This window comes from Pseudorasbora parva, chromosome 4, assembly GCF_024679245.1.
Source record: "Pseudorasbora parva isolate DD20220531a chromosome 4, ASM2467924v1, whole genome shotgun sequence".
In the NCBI taxonomy this organism is placed as follows: domain Eukaryota; kingdom Metazoa; phylum Chordata; class Actinopteri; order Cypriniformes; family Gobionidae; genus Pseudorasbora; species Pseudorasbora parva.
The window spans coordinates 29,586,710-29,609,449 of NC_090175.1; the positions used below are offsets into that span (position 1 = coordinate 29,586,710).

Below are 22,740 nucleotides of genomic sequence, written 5' to 3' on the forward strand. Positions count from 1 at the left end.
TCCATATTAAATCATGTGGCTTCTGGCAACACATTGATGTCTTAATACATGAAACATATTTGTGCTAATTTTTTTACCTCATATCAGAATCTCATCTAAAATTCACATCGCCATTAGTTCCGTCAAAGAAGGTCAAAAACCAGGCATGATCATAGATATACACTCACCTAAAGGATTATTAGGAACACCTGTTCAATTTCTCATTAATGTACTTATCTAATCAACCAACCCATGGCAGTTGCTTCAATGCATTTAGGGGTGTGGTCCTGGTCAAAACAATCTCCTGAACTCCAAACTGAATGTCAGAATGGGAAAGAAAGGTGATAAACCATTTTGAGCATGGCATGGTTGTTGGTGCCAGATGGGCCGGTCTGACTATTTCACATTCTGCTCAGTTGCTGGGATTTTCACGCACAACCATTTCTAGGGTTAACAAAGAATGGTGTGAAAAGGGAAAAACATCCAGTATGCGGCAGTCCTGTGGGCGAAAATTCTTTGTTGATGCTAGAGGTCAGAGGAGAATGGGCCGACTGATTCAAGCTGATAGAAGAGCAACTTTGACTGAAATAACCACTCGTTGCAACCGAGGTATGCAGCAAAGCATTTGTGAAGCCATAACATGCACACCCTTGAGGCGGATGGGCTACAACAGCAGAAGACCCCACTGGATACCACTCATCTTCAACACAAATAGGAAAAAGAGGCTACAATTTGCACAAGCTCACCAAAATTGGACAGTTGAAGACTGGAAAAATGTTGCCTGGTCTGATGAGTTTCGATTTCTGTTGAGACATTCAGATGGTAGTCAGAATTTGGCATAAACAGAATGAGAACATGGATCCATCATGCCTTGTTACCACTGTGCAGGCTAGTGGTGGTGGTGTAATGGTGTGGGGGATGTTTTCTTGGCACACTTTACACCCCTTAGTGGCAATTGGGCATCATTTAAATGCAACAGCCTACCTGAGCATTGTTTCTGACCATGTCCATCCCTTTATGACCACCATGTACCCATCCTCTGATGGCTACTTCCAGCAGGCTAATGCACCATGTCACAAAGCTTGAATCATTTCAAATTGGTTTCTTGAACATGACAAAGAGTTCACAGTACTAAAATGGCCCCCACAGCCACCAGATATTTTCCCAATAGAGCATCTTTGGGATGTTGTGGAACGGGAGATTTGTACCCTGGATGTGCATCCCACAAATCTCCATCAACTGCAAAATGCTATCCTATCAATATGGGCCTATCAAAATGTATTAATTAGGTCATATTTAATTCTAGAAACTATCCAAATCAAACTAGCCAAATCAAATTTTGTTGCAATATTGACCTGTTTAACACTGTGAAGCTGCTTTGAAACAATCGCCATTGTAAAAGCGCTATATAAATAAAGTTGATTGATTGATTGATTGATTTCTGTACTAAATAACTTACGATGTTATTTGAAACCTTTTTGTAAGACGTAAGTTCACAAACAGTGCGAGTGAATCACCGCGTGCACGCGCTCTCTCTCTTTCGCTCAGTGCTCAAATGTCTTTACATCACTGCATCTCATCTGCAACTAAAATCGAGATGCACAGTTGACACAGGATTTGCCACTTGCACAATCGAGGCAGTGTCGCATCGTCACTAAAGTTTATCATTTGCATTTAATTTTAAGTCTTGCCAGTGTTCTCTCGGCACTCGCGCGCTCTCCAAGAGACTGTGATCTCACACACACACTTGACACACACACAGCCCATCTCACAAAAATTTTGCGGGTACAAATTGCTCTGCAATGGTCAAATACACATAAAAACGTATATACTAAATTACCATTTTGAATGCACATAAACCACGTCGTGACTCGCGAGTTAACGCTAACATTTGAGTAACTGCATAACCATGTATTCGCTCTTAAAGTGAAAGCAGTCGAATAAACTGCTGCTGTCTTTGAGTTTCTCTTTGTCTTGTTGTTTGATTAACCTTAATGACATTGCCACTCACTGATCTTGAATAGCTAACTTTTGCAACTTTTTAAGGACAATTTTTTTTTTTTTTTTTTTTTGGTCATGAAGGATTAATCTAATTTATTCAGGGAAGACCAATATAAATTTACATTTGATTCTTTAATACATGTCTATATTATTTCTTACCTCAATACTAATGTCAGACCTACCTGAAAAAAATGTCTTTAAAAACAAAAATGCACTGCATAATCAAAGATTTAGGTGAGATAATATATAACAAGAGTCACCTACAGTCCCTGACAAAAGTCTTGTCGCTTGTGTACAAATTGACCTAAAGTGCCGCTGAAATATATTTCTAATCAAGATTTTTTTTTACAAGAAATGGCTAATTTTAATCCCACCAGCTTTTGTGATAATGTTTCAGTGAAAAACTAAACTTTCTAACACCAATGAATTAATTAAAAGTCAGGTTAATATCAGGTATTTCTAGAAAATAGATAAGCGACAAGACTTTTGTCAGGGACTGTATAAGGGGGGAATTCCCCCATTTTCAGAAACAATAAATTCCCTGATTTGTTTGTTAAATTCCTTATAAATAATTATATATGATAAAAAGAAGGCTTTCAAAAAGTATTCTAATAATCACAGCTTGGTAAAGCCCATTGAGTCAATTTTTGCAAAGACATAAGTGTTGTCACCTTGTCACATGAGCTTCACCTGTGACTAAGAATGGATCAATTAGGTCTCAAGTGTGTATAAAAAGAACCCCAGTGCACTAGACCTTCACATCAACTGCAACTAGACCTCTGCAAACATGCCTAAGATTCACCCAGAGACTAAAGTTTTGATTATCAAGAGGCTGAAGACCAGATCCACTGCTGATGTGGCAGACACCTTCAATGTGTCTCAGCGTCAAGTACAGAGGATTAAAAAAAATATTTGAAGAGACTGGAGACGTTTTTGACAAGTCCAGGTCAGGCAGACCCCGCAAGACAACTGCTCGAGAGGACCGTTTGTTGGCTCGAAAATCCAAGGCCAGCCCATTTTCCACTGCAGCAGAGCTCCACGAGACCTGGTCACCTGAAGTCCCTGTGTCAACCAGAACAGTTTGTCGGATTCTGTCTTGAAATGGCCTCCATGGTCGAATCAGTGCCCAGAAGCCAGCACTAAACAAAAGACAATTGAAAAACCGTGTGGCATTTGCCAAGGCCCACAGCCTGCTAAAAGGATGGATGCTGGAAAAGTGGCAGACGGTGGATTTTTCAGATGAATCTTCTGTTGAATTACATCACAGTCGCCGCAAATATTGCAGGAGACCTACTGGTGCCCGAATGGATCCGAGATTCACCCAGAAAACAGTGAAGTTTGGTGGCGGAAAAATCATGGTCTGGGTTGACATCCAGTATGGGGGTGTGCGAGAGATCTGCAGGGTGGAAGGCAACATCAATAGTCTAAAATACCAAGAAATCCTAGCTACCTCTTATATTCCCAACCATAAAAGAGGCCAAATTCTGCAGCAGGACGGTGCTCCATCGCATACTTCCATCTCCACATCAAAGTTCCTCAAGGCGAAGAAGATCAAGATGCTCCAGGATTGGCCAGCCCAGTCACCAGACATGAACATCATTGAGCATATGTGGGGTAGGATGAAAGAGGACACATGGAAGACGAAACCAAAGAATATTGATGAACTCTGGGAGGCATGCAAGACTGCTTTCTTAGCCATTCCTGATGACTTTATCAATAAATTGTATGAATCCTTGCCAAACCGCATAGATGCAGTCCTTCAAGCTCATGGAAGTCATACAAGATATTAAATTTGGATCTCACAGCACCACAACTTAAATTTCTGACATATATTTGTATTTGCAGTAAATTTGTTCAATTTCTGTATAGGCGACAAAACTTTTGTGTTGCCAAAATTTGACCTTTCTGTCTTGATTAAATGATAAATATTTTTTCTGTGAAAATTATTTATTTCAGTGCATTAAACATCATTTGGGAGGGTTTTAGCTTTTCATATGAGCTATTTCTAACACCAATGAATTAATTAAAAGTCAGGTTAATATCAGGTATTTCTAGAAAATAGATAAGCGACAAGACTTTTGTCAGGGACTGTATAAGGGGGGAATTCCCCCATTTTCAGAAACAATAATTTCCCTGATTTGTTTGTTAAATTCCTTATAAATAATTCTATATGATAAAAAGAAGGCTTCAAATAGGTCGGTATCTGTGATCAGATAAGCAGATACTGCTTCCTGTGATCGGCGATCGGCTCCAAAAATCCTGATCAGAGAACCCTTATTATTTAGGAACGATGGCATTGGCATACAGTAGTTTACATTATTTTATTTTTTGGATTTGATGTAGTTGGTTCCTCAACTACATCAGATGTCCATAATAATAACAGGGAAAAAAAACAGTTTTGTCCTTTGTGGCATTAGCCAGTTTTGGTGTCACACGTTTTACATATAGCTGCCAATTATTAAATGTAATCAGTGTTTTAAGAGGCTACATCCCATTAACTGATGTGTGTTGGTCTGCCTAACCCCTCTTTGTTTGGAATAATTTTATGTTACTCTGTCTTATTTGCGAAAGATGGCCTACAGTAGCCTTAAGTTCTCTCATTTTCTAAAATAAACACTTGGTGGTTCTTCAAGATCTTAAATCTAGCCTATTTCTACAGGGTTTTTAAATTTAGAGTTATATTCATTTCTACAAATGGTGCAAACTCTGCAAGATTAAAGATAAAAGATTCCCATTCCCCTGCCATTCTGTTATCGGCAATCAGCAGTTAGTCCACGGTTCAATACATTACATACCTTGGTTTTCAACCACGGTTTTTCAGTTCGGTATGTTTTTTTTTGCTATTCTTTCTTAGGCGACAGGAACAGAAAAAGGTTAAGTAGAAAATGTTTTTATTGCAATAATCTTTCTTTATTTTACTTAAAAGACTTGAAAACCCTTGCTTAAACTTAAAACTTTACTTTAAAAAACCCTTGTACACATTCCCAGTGTATTGAATATTATAAAATAAATATTTATAAAGATTTACAGTGGTAGAGATGTACAGTAGCATTTAAGTATGAATTTGAATGAATTAATGTAGGCTAAAATTAAAACTACAGTCTTCAGTATACAACATTGATTAAAAGCTACTGTATAAAAGGTATTTTGTTTTTTTATTAAAATCATTTTAGAGGTGAACTGTCCCTTTAAGGACAGCGTGTGTTAAGTAGGCTGCTGCTGTCAATTGAAGACCTGCTCACATCTCATATATTTAGATGCACAAGATTTTACTTTCACTTTAGACATATCCGACTGTGTTTATATGTTAACCTTGTGTGTATTTGACAGTATTAGTGCTGTAAGACTGTCCAGTAATGTGTGTTTGACAGACGTTTAGTTCGCGCACTAGTTCGCAGTGCAAGTGCATGCATTGAACTGTCCATGCCTTGCCGGTTAAACATAAGCACGCAAATTAAATGTTTAACCAGCAAGGCTTTAAAATGCAGCTAAACACCAATCCACACTCACGTGCATATGTTTGCCAATCCGGCAAACATATGCGAGCTCTCTCTCGCACGACGATGAACTGAAAACACCAATAAACAAGTAAGCTGCATTTTATCAATCTCCATTTGAGATGTTCTGCTTAAAGTGTGTCATTCAGCCTACATTTTAGACTTGTATTTTTTCGTCAACGATATTGCATGTTACCATACTTCAGTTCTCAAAAATATAAATATATAACTTATATGTTTACAAAATGAATAGCCTTGTCAAATGACTATCATTTTAACTTACATGGTAGAAAAGGTGATGTTTGCTAAAAGGATCGCGTGAACGATCTAAGCAAAGTATCTACGGTTGTATATAATAATACAAAATAATACTACCCTTTGTCATTAGTCACACTATTTAGTTTTGTATAGTACTTGGTGTTTCCTATTGTTACTGTACTAGCATCTTGCTTTATCTAGACAATGCTGTCTCTCTAAGAAACTTTCAATTTAATCAGAAATTGTTTAAACAGTCAATAAGTGGATAAATCGCTACTTACTACTTGCAGGAATTCAGTTGTAATTGCCACTTTCTTCAGATTAAGACGCTGAGCAAAGCTTGCTTTAAATGGGCTGAACAAACGAACGATCTTGAATTAAATTGTTGTGATATCGGATTATAAACATCAACCATGGCCGTTGACATTTTTTATCTGTGGGAAGGGTAGAAAAGTCTCCTGCACAGCCTGGAACATGAAGTGTGTCCATGCGAGCAGCTTGTTCTGATGATTCGCTCCGTCATTTCCGCCTCACAATGACCATGATTGGACAGATGCAAATGTTGGGGGCGTGCATATAAATGATCCCCAATGCTTGCATCACGGTTGGGTTTATGTTGAGAAGCACTTTTTTTTCTGTGGTGTTTTGGATTTACGAGATTTACATAAGAAGTAGGAGGCAATGATGTTTGAGACTCACAGTAAGTGATGTCCATGTACTGAACTCTTATTATTTCACCATGGCAAGGTTAATTAAATTTTTTATTCTAGGGCACCTTTTAATATGGATTTGTGTTTATTACACTCATAGAAAAACACCCCAATGACATGCATTATACGAGTAACGGTTGGAGTTAAAAATCTTAATTTTTGTTCTAGTGAAGAAACAAACACACCTACATATTGGATGCCCTGGAGGTAAGCAGATAAACATAACATTTTCATTTTTGGGTGAACCATCCCTTTTAACCTCTACCCCTAAACTTAAGCTTACCCATAACTTATCCCTAAAATTAGAATGAAATTACAGGTGAATAACACTAAATTAGAAGCACCTAACCCTGGTTGTAAGCCTAAACTTGACATAAACTAAAAACGTCTCCCTAAAATCTGATTGGTTGATTTGAATGTTGTTCAAGAATCAACAAAGCAGTTGATTCAGGAACATGTTGTAGTTAGTGCCAACATGACGGATGTAGGGTTAAGCTAATTTCATTCACTGTCATGTGAGTTAGATAGTATCCACAGGATCTGCACTTCAGAAACTTGCCAGAAGAAGCAGGTCATCCGGCTAATTTTTGCCTACTGATTTACGAATACTGTGAATTTCTATCACATACTGTTTTTCATCCACTATAAAGTAGCAAAGTATGCATATTCGGATGCAAACTCATTTCTCTTTGGAAAAATTCCTCAAAATCTGCATAATTTAACAATTTCCTTAAAGAAAAATAGCGGGTAAAATGTTTTGCAATGTCACAATTCATTCCAGCCCAATTCCATTCGGGCTGCTAGTAACGCAAAAAAAAAATCAAACATTTCAACTTGCATTTAGGGAGAGTTTTGTATTAACGTCCCAATTATAATGAAGACGGCCTGGGGAATGTAGTCTTGTGGAGCATATGCGTTTGAATTTTTCTGAATTCTACTAATGTCTGAGATACAACCCACAACAGAGAAATCCTAAAAAGAAAACAGCGTCTCAATCTGCGTTGCTAGGCAGATATTCCTTGATGTAGATTTAAAAAACAGGGGTTTGTGATTTATTCGCCGCAGGATAACAGCCAAATTGAAAGGTGTCCTCTACACCAATGCCGTCGACAAAACCTTGAAGAGACATGAAACAAATCTGAGCTGATTCGGGCCCCTGACCGCTTAATATTTAACCCTTATTTTGACATTCCTGATGAATTTTTAACAGGCTCTGTTGATTAACAGTAGGACGTTCTGCCGAAAGCCTTTAAAACTGCACCAGAAAAAGCTCATTTATTTTAGATTTTTAGCTAAAAAATTTATCTACAACTACTTCTAGGCAACCTATCAACGTGAGTCCGCCGTTGCTGTGACGACGCCCCGTGTGTGTTTCCCTCCTGCCTGAATGTGATTTATATCAAAGGAGCTCTTGCAAGCTCATCAGCGCAGCTGCCGGAAACTCTGCCTGGAGAGTCTCACGTTTTAAACTACACAGCAGAGGGTAAGAGACACAAACACAGGTGACGCGCGCACCAGAAACGTGCGTATGGCACAATAAATAACCAGGGCTGACTATTGTGGACAAAAAGAAACAGAGAAAAAGAAGAGAACCAGAGAGGCGTGTCATCTTCCCTCATCTCTATTCTCAAATTCTGTCTGTTCTGCTTTTCTCTGTTCTACGGCGCAGCAAAACTCGACAAAAAGAAGAAATCTGGAATCCTAAAAAAGCAAAAATATCTAGATCAAAACCAGAGAGTGACGGCCCCATGCGAACTCTCTCAGTGTGTTTGAGGCCTGCCATGACACGAAGCATGTCCTTATTTAGTCATAATCGATTGAAGGGTTAAAAAAAGATGGTAGCTTCTGAGTTTAGTTGCCATGGCAACACTGGGGCACAGTTGGAGGTTGGCACATGCAGTTGTCCGCAGCGAAGCACTTTGCTCAATTATTTTGAGGCACAGGGGTTTAAAGGGATAGTTCACCCAAAAAATGAAATTCTATTTAACGTTTTCAAATCGCAATGTTGCTTCAAATTGTATTACTTTCTTCAGTGGAACAGGAAGGGAATCTTTCTTGAATAATATACAGGTACTTTTTCATGTTATTACAAAAAAACAGGGGGTGGAGCTTTCAAACTTCAAAAACAATTATGGGACGCGCAATTCGTCCCATAAAATTAGTACACTTGGTTTGTGCGTTATATATAAAAGTCTTGTCTTTAAAAAATGTTTGCATTAAGTTTAACAGTCTAAAAATCTTGACATTCCTCTAAGCTAAGGTTTCATGAGAGAAGTAGCTATACTCTATTCTTGAACAAAACATTCTTTTTAGTCAAATTTTTTTAATTCAATTTATTTGAATCAAAAACCCAATGTAAATTATTTACATCATGAATCTGAAAAATTCACATTGTTCATTTACATATAATACTGACACTGAACAATACAAATTTGTTTGAAAATGTATCTTAACATCTCTCTGGAGAGGAAGAATATCGCAAAACTACTATTTCAATTTTGGTCTTCACACAAAGCTGAATTCAAAATGTTTTATCATGTCATGTGGACCAATTTGGACCAGTTGGACCAATTTTATGGTGCTTTTTGCATCTTCTTTTAATGTTTTTGCATGGGAAAATTCATCAGGATAGTCTTCCCATACAAGTTTCATAGATGAAAGCAAGTCATGTGGCTTAATATTTCAGTTAGGACTATTGAATATCAACCACCAAAAGTTTGTGGTCAGTATGCTTTTTGTTTTTTTAAATGAAATTATTACTTAATTATTCACATAGGAAGCATTATATTAATCAAAACTGACAGTAAAAACTTTCACATTGTTAAAATGTTAATTTTTTAATAATTATTTATGATGATTATGATAATTATTTATAATTTTTTTAATAATAACGTTCTATTAAATCAAAGAATACTAAAAAAGCAACACAATGTCAACGTTTTATTATAAAAATAAAAACATGTTTCTAAAATGTATGTGTATTACGATATTACGAATTGTATTTTTAACTATCATTCTAAGAAACAGAGCACTGTACTTCAAAAACAATAATGAATCTGGGAATGAATGGGAAATGAATGGGAAAGAATGTGGAACTGAACCTCTTTATCAAATGACCCTTTTGGCCTTTCTGCCTTTATTTGGGTTGCAAATAATCTTCTCACCTCAGAACTCACACCTTTAATTAAATTACTACTGGGGGGTCCGAGCTGTTAATTACAAAAACTGTGTGTGTGTGTGTGTGTGTGTGTGTGTGTGTGTGTGTGTGTGTGTGTGTGTGTGTGTGTGTGTGTGTGTGTGTGTGTGTGTGTGTGTGTGTGTGTGTGGGAGGGACACTGGCTGACGTGGAACAATAAGTGGAGGGGCTACTCTGCCCCCAACTCATTTAAATATTCAACTATCCACTTCTCTTTTCTTTAACTAAACACTTTTCTTTAAGGAAAAAGGCAGACTCACTAGTCTTTTGGCAAACTCCTTATTTTCAGACAGGAATCCATAGCCAGGATGAACCTATGAAAGAGACAAACAGCTTTTAGAAAATTATTTACCTTTACACATTCAAAGTATTTGTGTTACCCAGGTGACATTTTACAGCATCGCATCATTCAGTAATGTATATACATAATAGCATTGACCAGTTCACCATGTTAATAATACCGTATATGACCTTGTTTATACCAACACGGATTAAGCTCCAACTGGGCTAAAGTTCCCCGTGTTTTACCTTACACACACACATACACACACACTCTCACACACACACACACACACAGAGACTCACAGCTTGAGCTCCAGTCTGCTTGATGGCATTCAAGATAGCATCCATGTTCAGGTAACTTTTACTGGTAGGGGCAGGACCGACACACACAGCTTCATCAGCCATCTTCACATGAACCTAAAGGAATAAAAAATTAAAAAAAGGAAAATATGAGAGCAATTTCATTTATTTATTTTTCTCATTTGTTGTTGGAAATACAGGTTAACCTGTGTTTTCTCTTGAAATTCTGTTACTTTTAACCTCCTTTAGGCCCATGAACAGACCTGCAGAAGTGCTGACAGTCTCATGTGTTGTGAAATATGCATACAAAATTACATACAAAACTGTGGAATGTATGTACAAAATTATGTTTGTAATGTTCGCAGGTGTTGTACATTTTCATCAGTTCATGCATGTTCAGTTTGCTGGAAATCGAACCTATGATCTTGGCTAATGCCATGCTAAACTAAAAGCAAAAAGTGTGCATGTGTGTGTGTGTGTGTGTGTGTGTGTGTGTGTGTGTGTGTGTGTGTGTGTGTGTGTGTGTGTGTGTGTGTGTGTGTGTTGGGGTTAAGTGCTTTTCCAAAGACATGTTAACTTTTTGAAATGTAAAAAGATTACAAATTAAATTATAATAATAAAATTATAATTATAATATAATTTATGGAAAAACTAGCTTTATAAGTCACGCTCAAGGTTTTTTATTTTTTAAATGTTTGAAAAATATTAATGTAGCGTTTTGCTGTAGGTTTTTTTTTTTTTTTTTTCAGTTTTCTTTTTCATAGTCTGATGTTTGATGAATTGTTTGTCATACCGATGTTTTGAAGCTAATACTAGGCATTTTAAACACACTCACTTTCAGTTCTGTTAATGCCAGTGTGTTCATCACAAACAGATTGTCTGTGTGGCCAAGATGTCGTCACACGCGGTGTGAAGCAACGGTGACAGGGAACTGATTGAGTGACAGACCTCACAATGGGGAAGCATTAATATTGACAACTGCATCAACAGGGAAGGCTTGGAAAAGGCTCGCTAGCCAACTGCTGCTCTCTACTAATGTTCTCCACACATGTGTAAAAAGAGAGACGAAAAGTGGTTTTCCCTCACATTCAACAGAGGTGGAGGAGCTCGCTCAAAGATCCAGCATAGATGCAAGATGCTAAAGTGAGCACAAAACACTGAAGCAGCACATACGAAGCGCTAACTCTGACTTTAGCACTTAGTATGCATGTTCTGCTTTCTGTACCATCTTATAGCTAAATATATAAATTATTTGTGTTTACTTAATCGAAATCTTAAATTAAAATGTTAAAAAAACTGACCGGTCTTGGTTAAATATCTGAATCTGACAGACAAATCTCTAGACATGTTTTTATTGTCAATGAGTTTAATGAGCATTCTGCCTGAGTCTTTTAAAGCGGAGCAAAACTTGACGGCCTCCCACCATTTGTTTCAGGAGCCCAATAAACGTATTTTTCTGTCAGCACCTACCCTGTTAAGCAGGGGGGGGGGGGGGGGCGTGAGATAGCCTGTGGGTCCAGTTACAATTACTTTTAATGAAACACTTTAATGTCAACACCAAATTACTAAGCCCATTTATTGTTATAATATAGTGTTATAGAAAATCACATCAGGAGGAGTAAAAAAAAAGTATAGTAAAACATATAATAAAGGTTGAAAGAAAGAACTCCTAGAATTAGGAAAATGTTTGTAAAATATTTGAACATCAATGCTGGGGTCAGTATATGGACTTCTAATGTCAATTTGTTCCCCCACACAGAGTCCAGATTATCCCCCACTGCTCTGTTTAAACATCTTCATTTAGATGCTCTTTGGAGGCTGCAAATCAAATGCAAAAGATCCCCACCTCTAACCCCCCATCATTCCCCCAATCCAGCACAGAACACAGCAGGGGAACCGAGCACAGTTTAAAACACTGCCTCTATCAAACTCTCATGCATATGGAATAGGAGGGGGAGAAAACTGACAGCTATCAATCATGGCAACAGAGGATTACTCTCCATGAAAAGATAAAGGTGAGAGGAGCAAAAGCTTTGGTTTATCTTGCAATGCTTGTAAAAGTCTAGTGGGGTAATTTAGATATTAGCACCAGACTGCATCCAGACGACTAACCTGCTTCAGCAAATCTATTTATTCAACTCATGTACTGTATATACGGGCAGTTACATTAGTACTCTTCCTTTATATTTGGAAGGCCAAAAAAGATCTGCAAAGTGAAAATGCATCCATTTGGAATAGTTCTCATTTAATACATTTTCAATAATAAATAATACTGTCAGGATACGAATTTGAGCAAGGAATACAAATTCTGGCATTGTTTCTTCATACTGATGTCATTCCAAACCTGTTGCTTTCTTCTGTGGAACATAAAAGAAGATATTTTGAGAAATGTCTGTTTTTTTTAATGTTAAACCAACATTCCTCAAAATAACTCACATTGTGTTCCACAGAGAAAAGAAGGTCATGTTTGTAGCGACATGAGGGTATGTATGCAAGCATATCTATCTATCTATCTATCTATCTATCTATCTATCTATCTATCTATCTATCTATCTATCTATCTATCTATCTATCTATCTATCTATCTATCTATCTATCTATCTAGTCCAGTCAAGTCAACTTTATTTATATAGCACTTTTTAAAATGCCAACTGTTTCAAAGCAGCTTCACAGTGTTAAAAACGAAAACAGAATTTTCGCAACAGAATTTGATTCGGCTGTACAGTCACTCCGGAGAAAAAGGTGATGTCATCAGCTCATTTCAATTATCATACAGTGACAATGTGGGCAGATCAGTAATTTAGTTTATATAGTTAATTTAGTTACTAATTAGATTCATTTGGATATTTTTCTTGAAAATGTGAGTCCCCAGCTGAGCAAGCTAAAGGTGAAAGTGGCAAGGAACCAAAACTCCATCAGGGCATGAAGGAGAAAAATAAACCTTGGGAGAAACCAGACTCAGTCGGGGTGCCAGTTCTCCTCTGGCCAATAAACAAACAGCGTATTATTATTATCTTGGCTACTTTACAGGTCAAAAGTCATATTAGATCGGAATATTCGAAGGATTGGAGGCAACACGCTGGAGACGGGTTTATTGAGGATGACATTGATTAAAAAATTATTAAATAGGAATATTCAAAAGATCCGAGTCATCATACCGTAGACGAGTTTATTGAGGATGATGTGTCGATTAAGAAATTATTAAATAGGGATCTATCTAGCTATCTAGGATTTATTTGTTTAAATATGTCAAAATCTTAAAACTTGATTTCAAAAGTTGGTTTGAATGCCTTTCGGTTTTTATGCCATTCCAGAACCAAAGGTCATTTTCAAGCCACTTGCCACATGTCACTTTCAAGTCACTGTGGCTCTTTTACCAACATCATAAATGACTTGCGTCTCAGAGCGTGCAGACAAAACGTAATAAACGCCGTCATGTTACCTTGCGTTCAGACACGTGGTGTTTTAAGGGAATTAAACCAAATAATCATTTTACAGACTTTGGCTGAGGTATTCCAGAATGATCAAACCAACATTTGAGAGGCTGTGCATTGAAATTGGTCCACTGGTTTGTCCAGTTATCCAATCAAATCAACAACAACAACAAAAAAATGTATGCGCATCTTGGGGTTTCCATCCAGTGTTTTTTTTTTTAATGCGATATTACAAAATGCGCATAAAATAGGTGGATGTAATAGTGTCTATAAGTAGGGCACTTTATATATTAGTTCCCCTCACCGCACTAGAGTCCACATCACTATGAACTGCAACTGTCTTGATGCCCATCTTCTTACACGTTTTAATCACCTATGAACAGAAATAAAGAGAATTAAGACATTTGACTGCACATAAATGTGAATGTTTATATTTCTTTAAAGTAGTAAAACTGCTCTGAAAGTTACTTTAACTTCATGTAAACAGTTATACATGTCAGATTTTTGATTTCAAATAAAAATGACCTAAAGACACATGTAATGTTTTGCCATAAACACACTGAAAAGAACCTTCCTGGTGAAGAACACGCTTACCCTGCAGGCGATCTCGCCTCTGTTTGCAATGAGGATTTTATCAAAGGTCTGTGGAAAGGAAAAGGGAACAGGGCGATTAAGATATTTGTTTTGTCAACACTTCATTTGTCCACAGTGTGTGTGTGCTCTAACGCCGACTAAAGCTCATTTAGCTGTAAGTGAAAGCTCTTCAACACAACACACAATGCTTTTTTAGATGACAAGAAAGAGAAGAGATAAAAATCTTAGATTGAGATCTAACATAATTAAACAGCTACAGCAAGTCCAACAACTTTAGCCATGTCCAGACCATAAATACTAAATTACTTCTATTTCATGAAGTGAACATTTACTATTAAACATTCAAGTTCTAATGGGGAGATCTAGATGATTTTGAGTGTCAATGTGGGTTAGTGTTAGTGTGCCTTAAAGATCAAAGCATGAGGCTTTGCTAATGTTGTCTGCCACATGTAAACAATTTATGGAAAAACTGAAGGAAGTGTCTGCCCATAAACCATGTGTCAAGATGAGCCTTGGGCAACGTGTCTCCCAAGAACACATTCCTAAACTCAAAGCATATTTCCTCATTTGCTCATATCGCTACACCCCCAATCCATTAAACCACAACACACACAAACACACAAACACAAACACACACCCTCTAGGCAAAGGTTGATTTTTGGAGAATAGCACATCAAAGCTACATGGATGCAACAGGATTTTGGGAGTATAGAGATGCAAAGAGAATTTTGAGCCATATACACAAGGTGTTTCTCAAAATAACCGATGCATCTTAGTTTCCTCCACAAATACGTATGTAGATACTTCATTTGACTGTTCCAAAGGTTATCACTCTCACTATTTTCAGCGAAAATGCTACATTTCAATTTTAAAGGGAAAAGTGAAAAATGCCATGGTAAAAACCTGGTTAATGGCAAGGTCCCTTACTCTGTATGGCAAAATACTTTCTAAGAGATCTAATGGGATATTTTTACGTAATTTTACAGTAAAATACTGTTAATGTAGAACAAATCATCTTACAGTGTAATCATAGTCAAAAACTAAATTGATATTCCCAGAATTCTCTTTCTGACAGCTCACATGTGGTGTTTTTCAGTGAAATAACCATTTCTTTTTCGTTTTTTCTTATCCGATATGTGCATTACATCTCATCTTATCAAACGAATGCTTCTTGCATTATTTAAGCGTTATGCACGTTACCTTTATGGTGTTTTTGTCTTGGCGTACGAACTTGTGCACTTTTAATATAAATGTATTTAACTCCGCTTGGGGGAAAGCTCCTTGTGATGAACTTGGATTCATCATGTGGCTTTCTCTTTAGCATCAGTGTTTTAATGCGGTTGTCAGTAGAAGTATTATAAAGGTTAAAATAAACTGTAACTATAACAATATTTACAATAGCTTCAACCAATAATCAATATTATTATTATTTGTCATATGCAGAAATATCTAACAATAATGATAAATTAAATCCTGTGAAAATAGGGGTAACACTTTATTTTAGTGTCCGTTACAAAAGTTACAAGTAGTTACTATTGTAATAACAATAAATTGTGCATAATTACATGCAACTAACCCTATAAGTACATGTTGTTAATTAGTATTCTCAGTACTTAAGTGTATAATAAATTGTACACATACACCCAACCATAAATTAAAATCTAAGCAAATTACCTTCTAAAGTTTACAGATATAAATATTCATACACGTGAATAACTAGGTTGCAAATGCACAGTCAACTTGCTCTCAAACCAGCTTTGATCGCCACTACTATGGTTACAACACATAGATATGAATCCCTCACTTCTCTATCCTGTCATCAACGACATAAAAAAGTGGTGTGACCCGTCCACCTTCAGAGTTTGACTGGGAATCTATCACAGTCTGACAAGCAACAATTGTATAAAACTGTAAAACAGCAACATGTGCACATGCAAGGACGAAAGGAAATAAGGACTCACAATTAAAGAAACGAGAAGCATCCATGAATTCAAAACACTTCCTTCTTACCTTCTCATTTGTGTCATTTACTGTAGAGTATCTGCAGATTATAACACCACACCTCTGCTTAAGACAGACATGCTAAAAGACAGAGAGAGATGTGCTGTCAATGAATGGAACTGTTTATTCCAGATGCCCAAACCTTTGATTTGTCATGTCATTCCATATCACAAAAAACAACAACATGCCACTGAAGCATATCTTCATTTAAACATTTTTTTATTAAAATATAAGTCAATATAAGTGAATTTGATTATAGTACCAGTCAAAAGTTATTTTGTTTTTTAAAGAAGTATTTTATGCTCATCAAGCCTGCATTTATTTGATCAAAAATACAGAAAAAAGCATTATCATTAACATCATTATTAATAATACTAATACAATTTTAAAATAATGGTCAATTTTAATATAAAATTAATTTTGTGATGCAAATCGGATTTTCATCATCATTACTTCAGTGTCATATGATCCTTCATTCTAATATGCTGATTTATTATTAATTTATGACAACACTTTTTTTCAAGATTCTTTGATGAATAATTCATTTAAAATAGAAATCTTGTGTAACACACTACCATTCAAAAGGGTTTTTTAATACTTTTATTCAGCAAGCATGTGTTAAATTTATTTTAAAAATTATAGTAAAGATTTTTATTGTTAGAAAAGGTTTCTATTTTAAAATAAAAGCTTTTATTTCTTTCTTTTTTTCATCAAAGAATCCTGAAAAAAAAAAGTTTCACAGGTTCCAAAACAAAATTAGGGCTGTGCAATATATCGAACTATCGCAATATGCATATCGCAACGCCATGCAATATCTTAATGATTTAAATAGGCTACTTTAACATTGTGAAAAGTGTACGTTTTAGGTCAACGCATAGAGCAGAGAATAGACTGGGCACACGACTTTTACTTATGTGATTTGCTTGATGAGAGTTAATAAGAGTTATTAAATGCAATCATTTGCGCAAAACAATAACTTGCAGTCTCGCAAAACACACACACACATACCGAAACGTTTAACGATTTGTGACATAAATGTTTGCTAAAACACTGCTGGTCCTTTCAGAAGTTGTAGCGATGCTTTCTTTTCCGATAAAGAATGTGAAACACAAATAGTTTCATTCTCAGTTTTTACATTTTTACAAAAATATAATTTAAATAGTTTCACACACTAATTGCAATATCGTATCGCATATCGCATTATTTAACAAGATATTGCATATCGCATATTTCTTCAATATCGCACAGCCCTAAAGAAAATATTAAGCAGCACAAACGTTTCCAAAATGTATAATAACTGAGAATCAAATCAGCATATTATAATTATTTCTGAAGGATCATGTGACAATGAAGACTGGAGTAATGGCTGATGAAAATTCAGCTTTGCATCACAGAAATAAATGATATTTTAAAAGTATATTAAAACAGAAAACCATTATTTCAAATTGTAGCAATATTTCACAATATTAGTTTGTATCAAATAAACACAGGCTTGATGAGCATAAGAGACTTCTTTCAAAAACATTAAAATAGTAATGTTTCCAAACATTTGATTAGCCCTCTATCTACCTATCTATCTACCTATCTATCTATCTATCTATCTATCTATCATATTGCATGCTGAAATAGTTGGATATAATACAGCATTTATTTTCAGTCCACAGCCAGCGCTCAATCATGTTTCATTTTTAGCTCTCATGATAAAGGGTTTAGGCACCTCTGGTTTATAGAAGTTAATTAATAACAAGTGCATCGAATTGACTTAAAAAAAATAGTATGATTGTTAACTCTATGTGTTCAATGACAAATAATATTTTAGTCAAATTACATGTTTGTTGTAAAGAAGTGCTCAGTTTCCCTATACATTATTAGGCACAGATGAATTAGCAAGCGAAAACACATTTTGACATTGACATTCACTGTCATCATTAGTGATAAAGACATTTGGTTGTTTTTCTCTGCAACGACAATAATGAAGAACACACAATATTCTTATAAGGAGAAAGCGATGTTTCATAAATAAAACTTTTCAGTTAAGTTACCAATCAATTAAACTGTCCGTGTATTGTGAGTCGACTCAAGTCAAGTGAACATTCTTGCTGATCTCTAAGACAAGCCTAGGGCGCTTAGTCAGATAACGTTGCCGTGCTTTATACATCATTCTAACAAATCGTCAGATTCGTTATACGGGTTGTTGTCCGACACGCAGCGATTTCAGATAACAAACGCTCACCTTAACAGCATGCAAAACTCTTTGAAAGCCTGCAGCGGTTCTGTAAGACGCCATGATAGTCGAAGCTGCTTGAGAGCAGAGCGGCGCGCTCTTACGACGTAACAGACAGGATTTGGGGGTGTTTGCCCTCTCGACCAATCAGATGTGTCAGAAACAGAAATGTTTTCCGAGGAGGGGGTGAGACAACATTTGGAGTTATACGACAGGTTGCTGATGAAAACCGTGACCTTGGAGGATAATCTGAATGTATTATTTTGTATCAGCATTCACCACGAATCTTTAAAGTAGGCTATGCATATGCATTAAATATAGCCTACAGTTAATATTTCATAGTGCCTGACAATTATTAAAGTTTTTTTTGTGGTTGTTGTTTGGATTGTTTAAAATGTGTCTTTTTTTATTTAACAAAAAAAAGAAAAGAAAAAAGAAAAGAAACTTTCCAATAGGCAGCTACAATTTTCCTAATTAATTAAGATATGTCCTTCTTTTGTATTGAGACACTTCCCAAGCCTATAGCTACATCTAGAAAACTTGCAAGAGCGTGTGAAAATAAACTCTTTTCCATCATAGGCTATGTATCTGCCTGTATCTATCTATATAGGCTATGTATCTGCATTTATGTCACAGTCAGACATTTATTAATTTTGTGTCTTTTTCGGGACTCAAACTTATTTCTATAAAGCTTCTCTGGTCTATATTTTTTAATTGTACATTTAAACGGGCAGGCAATCATGCAGCTCCTGTAACGTTCTATTTTATTGGTTTCAATGGCCTATTTATGATTGTAATGAGGAAAAAAAGCCATATAATTACTATTAGGCTATAATGAATATAATTTAATTCACACAAAGGAGAAAACTTTCAGAACCCCTGATATAGCGTGATGTGAATAATAATAAAAAAAATCACTAGGCCTATAAACACAAAATTTGATAGCATATTTATTGCACTAGGCTAGCTATATAATCGCATATATAGCTCATTGTTGAGCTATATTATTACTATATTATTATGCCATTATTATATTTATATTATTGTGAAATGTGTCTTGTGCTTGTCTTGTTTTATAAAATGTTGTTTTGCACTATAGTGTCAGTAGGAAATGAAAATAAAAATGCTTGAAACTTGAACTAGACTGTTATGTCAAATTATAACTTAATTAAAATCGTTCTTAACATTTTAATAAACGAATGAGGCATATTGTTTTATTTTTGGTATTTTATTGCCTTTTATATAATTTCCTTCATTTGACCGTTTGGCATTTGTTATCACAAGAATGTACATCTTAAAACTGAATAACAATATACAAACACTTTAAAGGTAACAATTCTGTACACAATTTATTTGAGGAGTTTTTCATAAATATTATGTATTTAATCAAGTAACCATAATTTAAGAACAAGAGACTTTCTCAAAATTACTCTAACTCGAAGTGGATGATTTCCAGACATCTGTAACATACATGGAAATAATTATTACAATAAAATACATTCACAAATTGTATCAGTTTTAACTCACTACATTTGACTTCGGCACTTATAGGATCCCCGTTATGCTTAAACAATCATGTAACGTCAAATAGCTCTATACGACAGGAATATTGTGTTCAGAAATGGTAACTTGACACGACCTTACTGTAAAACAATTGACCTTATAGTAAAAAAAAATACATCCATCCTTCGTCTTTTGCAAACAAATCACCAACGTATAGGCTACATTTTATTCTTCATATAAAACAGCCTTCATTTGAGTCACATAATAGGCTACTTGTCGGCTTACTTTAAGTCACAGTGCAACACTGAATCTTACACATGCTGAGAACATAAACCCTTATTTGGGCTACTATTTACAAATAATATTTTCTTTTATATGTCGTTTTGGTCCTTAAACGTACCACTCGTTAAAATTAGAAGTTAAGCTGCTGTGCCCGCTGCTGTTGAGCGCAGCTGAGTCGGGCGACATGGTGCTGTGAGTCTCCGAGCATGGAGAGATCAAACTGGAGGGAGTGGAGGACTCGTACCCGGAGCTTCCAATAGGAGAGGAGTCGACTACCGGCCTTTGATCCTCGTGAACCTACAAAGGGCATCAAACAGTTAGTTCATTCTGTCTAAACTCTGATATGCAAGGCAATTGGTGAACAGAGTAGCTGGCATGTGGATTAAATTCTCACCTTCATGTGTTTCCTTAAAGAGCTGGGATGTGTGTACGATTTGTCGCACAGTTTGCACAGATATGGCTTGTCAGACGTGTGAACGTGCATGTGCTTCTTCCGGTCACTGCTGTTGGCGAAACGTCTGTCGCAGCCGTCGAATTCACAGAGGAACGGTTTTTCCCCTGTAAGACAAGCATTTTTCATTTTAAGTTTTACCACCTTGGTTAACACGACAGCACACAGAACTAAAGAATGCTACTTCTACAACTACTCTCTGAAAAAGTAGGGTGAGTTTGATGCTGCAACAGGGATGATGGCGCAATAGATGGCACACATCTACGCATTAGAATTCCACAGTAATGCGCAGTTACAAAAGCACCAGCCTTCAATGATAAAACACCACTCTATGGTTTCATATATTTAACGTGTCAGCTGCTGACACCAGTATGCGTAACAAACGTAGACAAAGTGTTGTCTTTGGTAGCTATATTAGCCTACTGAAAAGGAGCAAGGTCAAGTATCCTAACATTTAGTAGCTTATTTAGCAATATAACTGACTGAAATGTCATTTGAAACAAAATTTGAACATTTACAATAATGCGTTATAAAATCAAAAGTAATATTTAAATTAAAAAAAAGAACTTTAATAAATAATCACCTGTGTGAGTCCGTTTGTGTATTTTCAGATTCTCCGACCGCGCGAACACCTTGCCACATCCCGGGAAGGGGCACGCGAAGGGTTTCTCTCCCGTGTGCACTCGGATGTGATTCACCAGTTTGTATTTTGCCTTGAACGGCTTGCTCTCCCGTGGGCAGTCTTCCCAAAAGCAGATGTGGTTACACTGTTCGGGACCGCCGACATGCTCCGTGGACACATGCGTGACCAGCTCGTGCATAGTGCTGAAAGTTTTGCTGCATTTTTTTGGGTCACCAAGCTGCTCCGGGTCGATCCATTTACAAATGAGCTCTTGTTTGATGCACTGTTGTCGCATGTAGCGGAAGAAAGCGCCGGGATGGTGCGCCATGTTCATACTCATATTTAGGCCATACTGACTGTAAGGATCGGCCCGCGCATTGGGCACTTGGTGGTACTGCTCTGTTCGCCCGAAAACTTCACCGGGTAATCCAAGGCGTCCGTTCAGGATGTTTGGGGAGCCGTGATGGGACCCGTGCTGCTCATGAATTCCAGGGAAAAGTAGGTGACCCTGACCTTCTGGGTGAGAGTGATGGAGAGGCCCTGCTGTAGAGCTGAAGATGGGGTGTTGTCCGCTGCCCGGAGTCGAATCCCCAAAGCCTCGGCTGCGCAAGAGGAACTCCCTGGTGGAGTTGAAAGTGGAGCTGGCGTACGAGGCAGCGTGGGCCGCCGCATGCGCTCCAAGAGCGGCAGCGGAATAGCTGGTTGCTTGGGGCGCAAAAGCTGCGCTCTGGCCCGGGGATAAATCTGGGTGGTTCAGTTTGAACGCGCCCATATGCGCCGAATCCATGAAAGTCATATCTCTGTCCTGCGTCTCGCTCACAGCCGAATGATGCCTTGTGAACGTGCCGACTCCTAAACCAGAGATCTGGTGGCCGGCGTCCAGTAACATTACCACGTTTTGTTTTTATTAAAGGATGCGTAAAGAGACTACACCCGCGTAAAAAAAACGAAAGAAAGGAAAAAAGTCTATGAACAAGCTGAGTGTTTGTTACTTGCCCGTAATAAGGTTAATCAAAACTCATTCCACGTGATGAAGTTAGAGTGAAATCAAATTAATCATTTTGATACGATGGAAAAGCCCTACAAATGTACTAAATGTGTACATCGGTTCAGTCAGTGCGCCAAAGTGGAACTAGTAGAGGTTGCGCAGGTTCTCTGTGCGTCGTGTATCCAACTGAGTGTTTTTGCGCTCCTGACTGCGCTTATCTCTGGGGTCTCTCCAGGGCACCCCACGCCCCCTCACGACAGTAACCCCGTTTCCCAAATCTAAGAATCTCATTGGTCTGTGTAACTCCCAAATCCTGTTCACTCGACCAATCATACGTTTACTCACCGTGAGTAATCAGGGCTGACGGTTCTTGGTGCTCCGCCCAGTTTTATGCGTTTACGAGAGGAGAGTCTGCGCT

At 37.0% G+C, this 22,740-nt stretch overlaps 2 protein-coding genes across 2 annotated transcripts in view; both read right to left on the reverse strand.

The window, feature by feature from the left end:
• Window positions 1-18,626, reverse strand: part of pcca (propionyl-CoA carboxylase subunit alpha) — a 75,018-nt gene extending 56,392 nt beyond the window's left edge. Inside the window, exons 1-6 of the mRNA XM_067441499.1 lie at window positions 18,486-18,626; window positions 16,262-16,333; window positions 14,252-14,299; window positions 13,962-14,030; window positions 10,227-10,340; window positions 9,902-9,955 (exon numbers count right to left, since the gene is read on the reverse strand). Of these exons, the coding sequence (XP_067297600.1) occupies window positions 9,902-9,955; window positions 10,227-10,340; window positions 13,962-14,030; window positions 14,252-14,299; window positions 16,262-16,333; window positions 18,486-18,539 (411 nt within the window). The 5' untranslated portion in view covers window positions 18,540-18,626. The remainder of the gene's footprint in view (window positions 1-9,901; window positions 9,956-10,226; window positions 10,341-13,961; window positions 14,031-14,251; window positions 14,300-16,261; window positions 16,334-18,485) is intronic.
• Window positions 18,627-19,715: 1,089 nt separating this feature from the next.
• On the reverse strand, window positions 19,716-22,493 carry zic2b (zic family member 2 (odd-paired homolog, Drosophila) b). The gene is made up of 3 exons (XM_067442719.1): window positions 21,296-22,493; window positions 20,656-20,819; window positions 19,716-20,558 (listed from the first exon to the last, which is right to left on the reverse strand). Exons 1-3 carry the CDS (start codon window positions 22,221-22,223, stop codon window positions 20,370-20,372), a joined length of 1,281 nt encoding a protein of 426 aa, XP_067298820.1. The 5' UTR covers window positions 22,224-22,493; the 3' UTR covers window positions 19,716-20,369.
• Window positions 22,494-22,740: the final 247 nt, after the last annotated feature.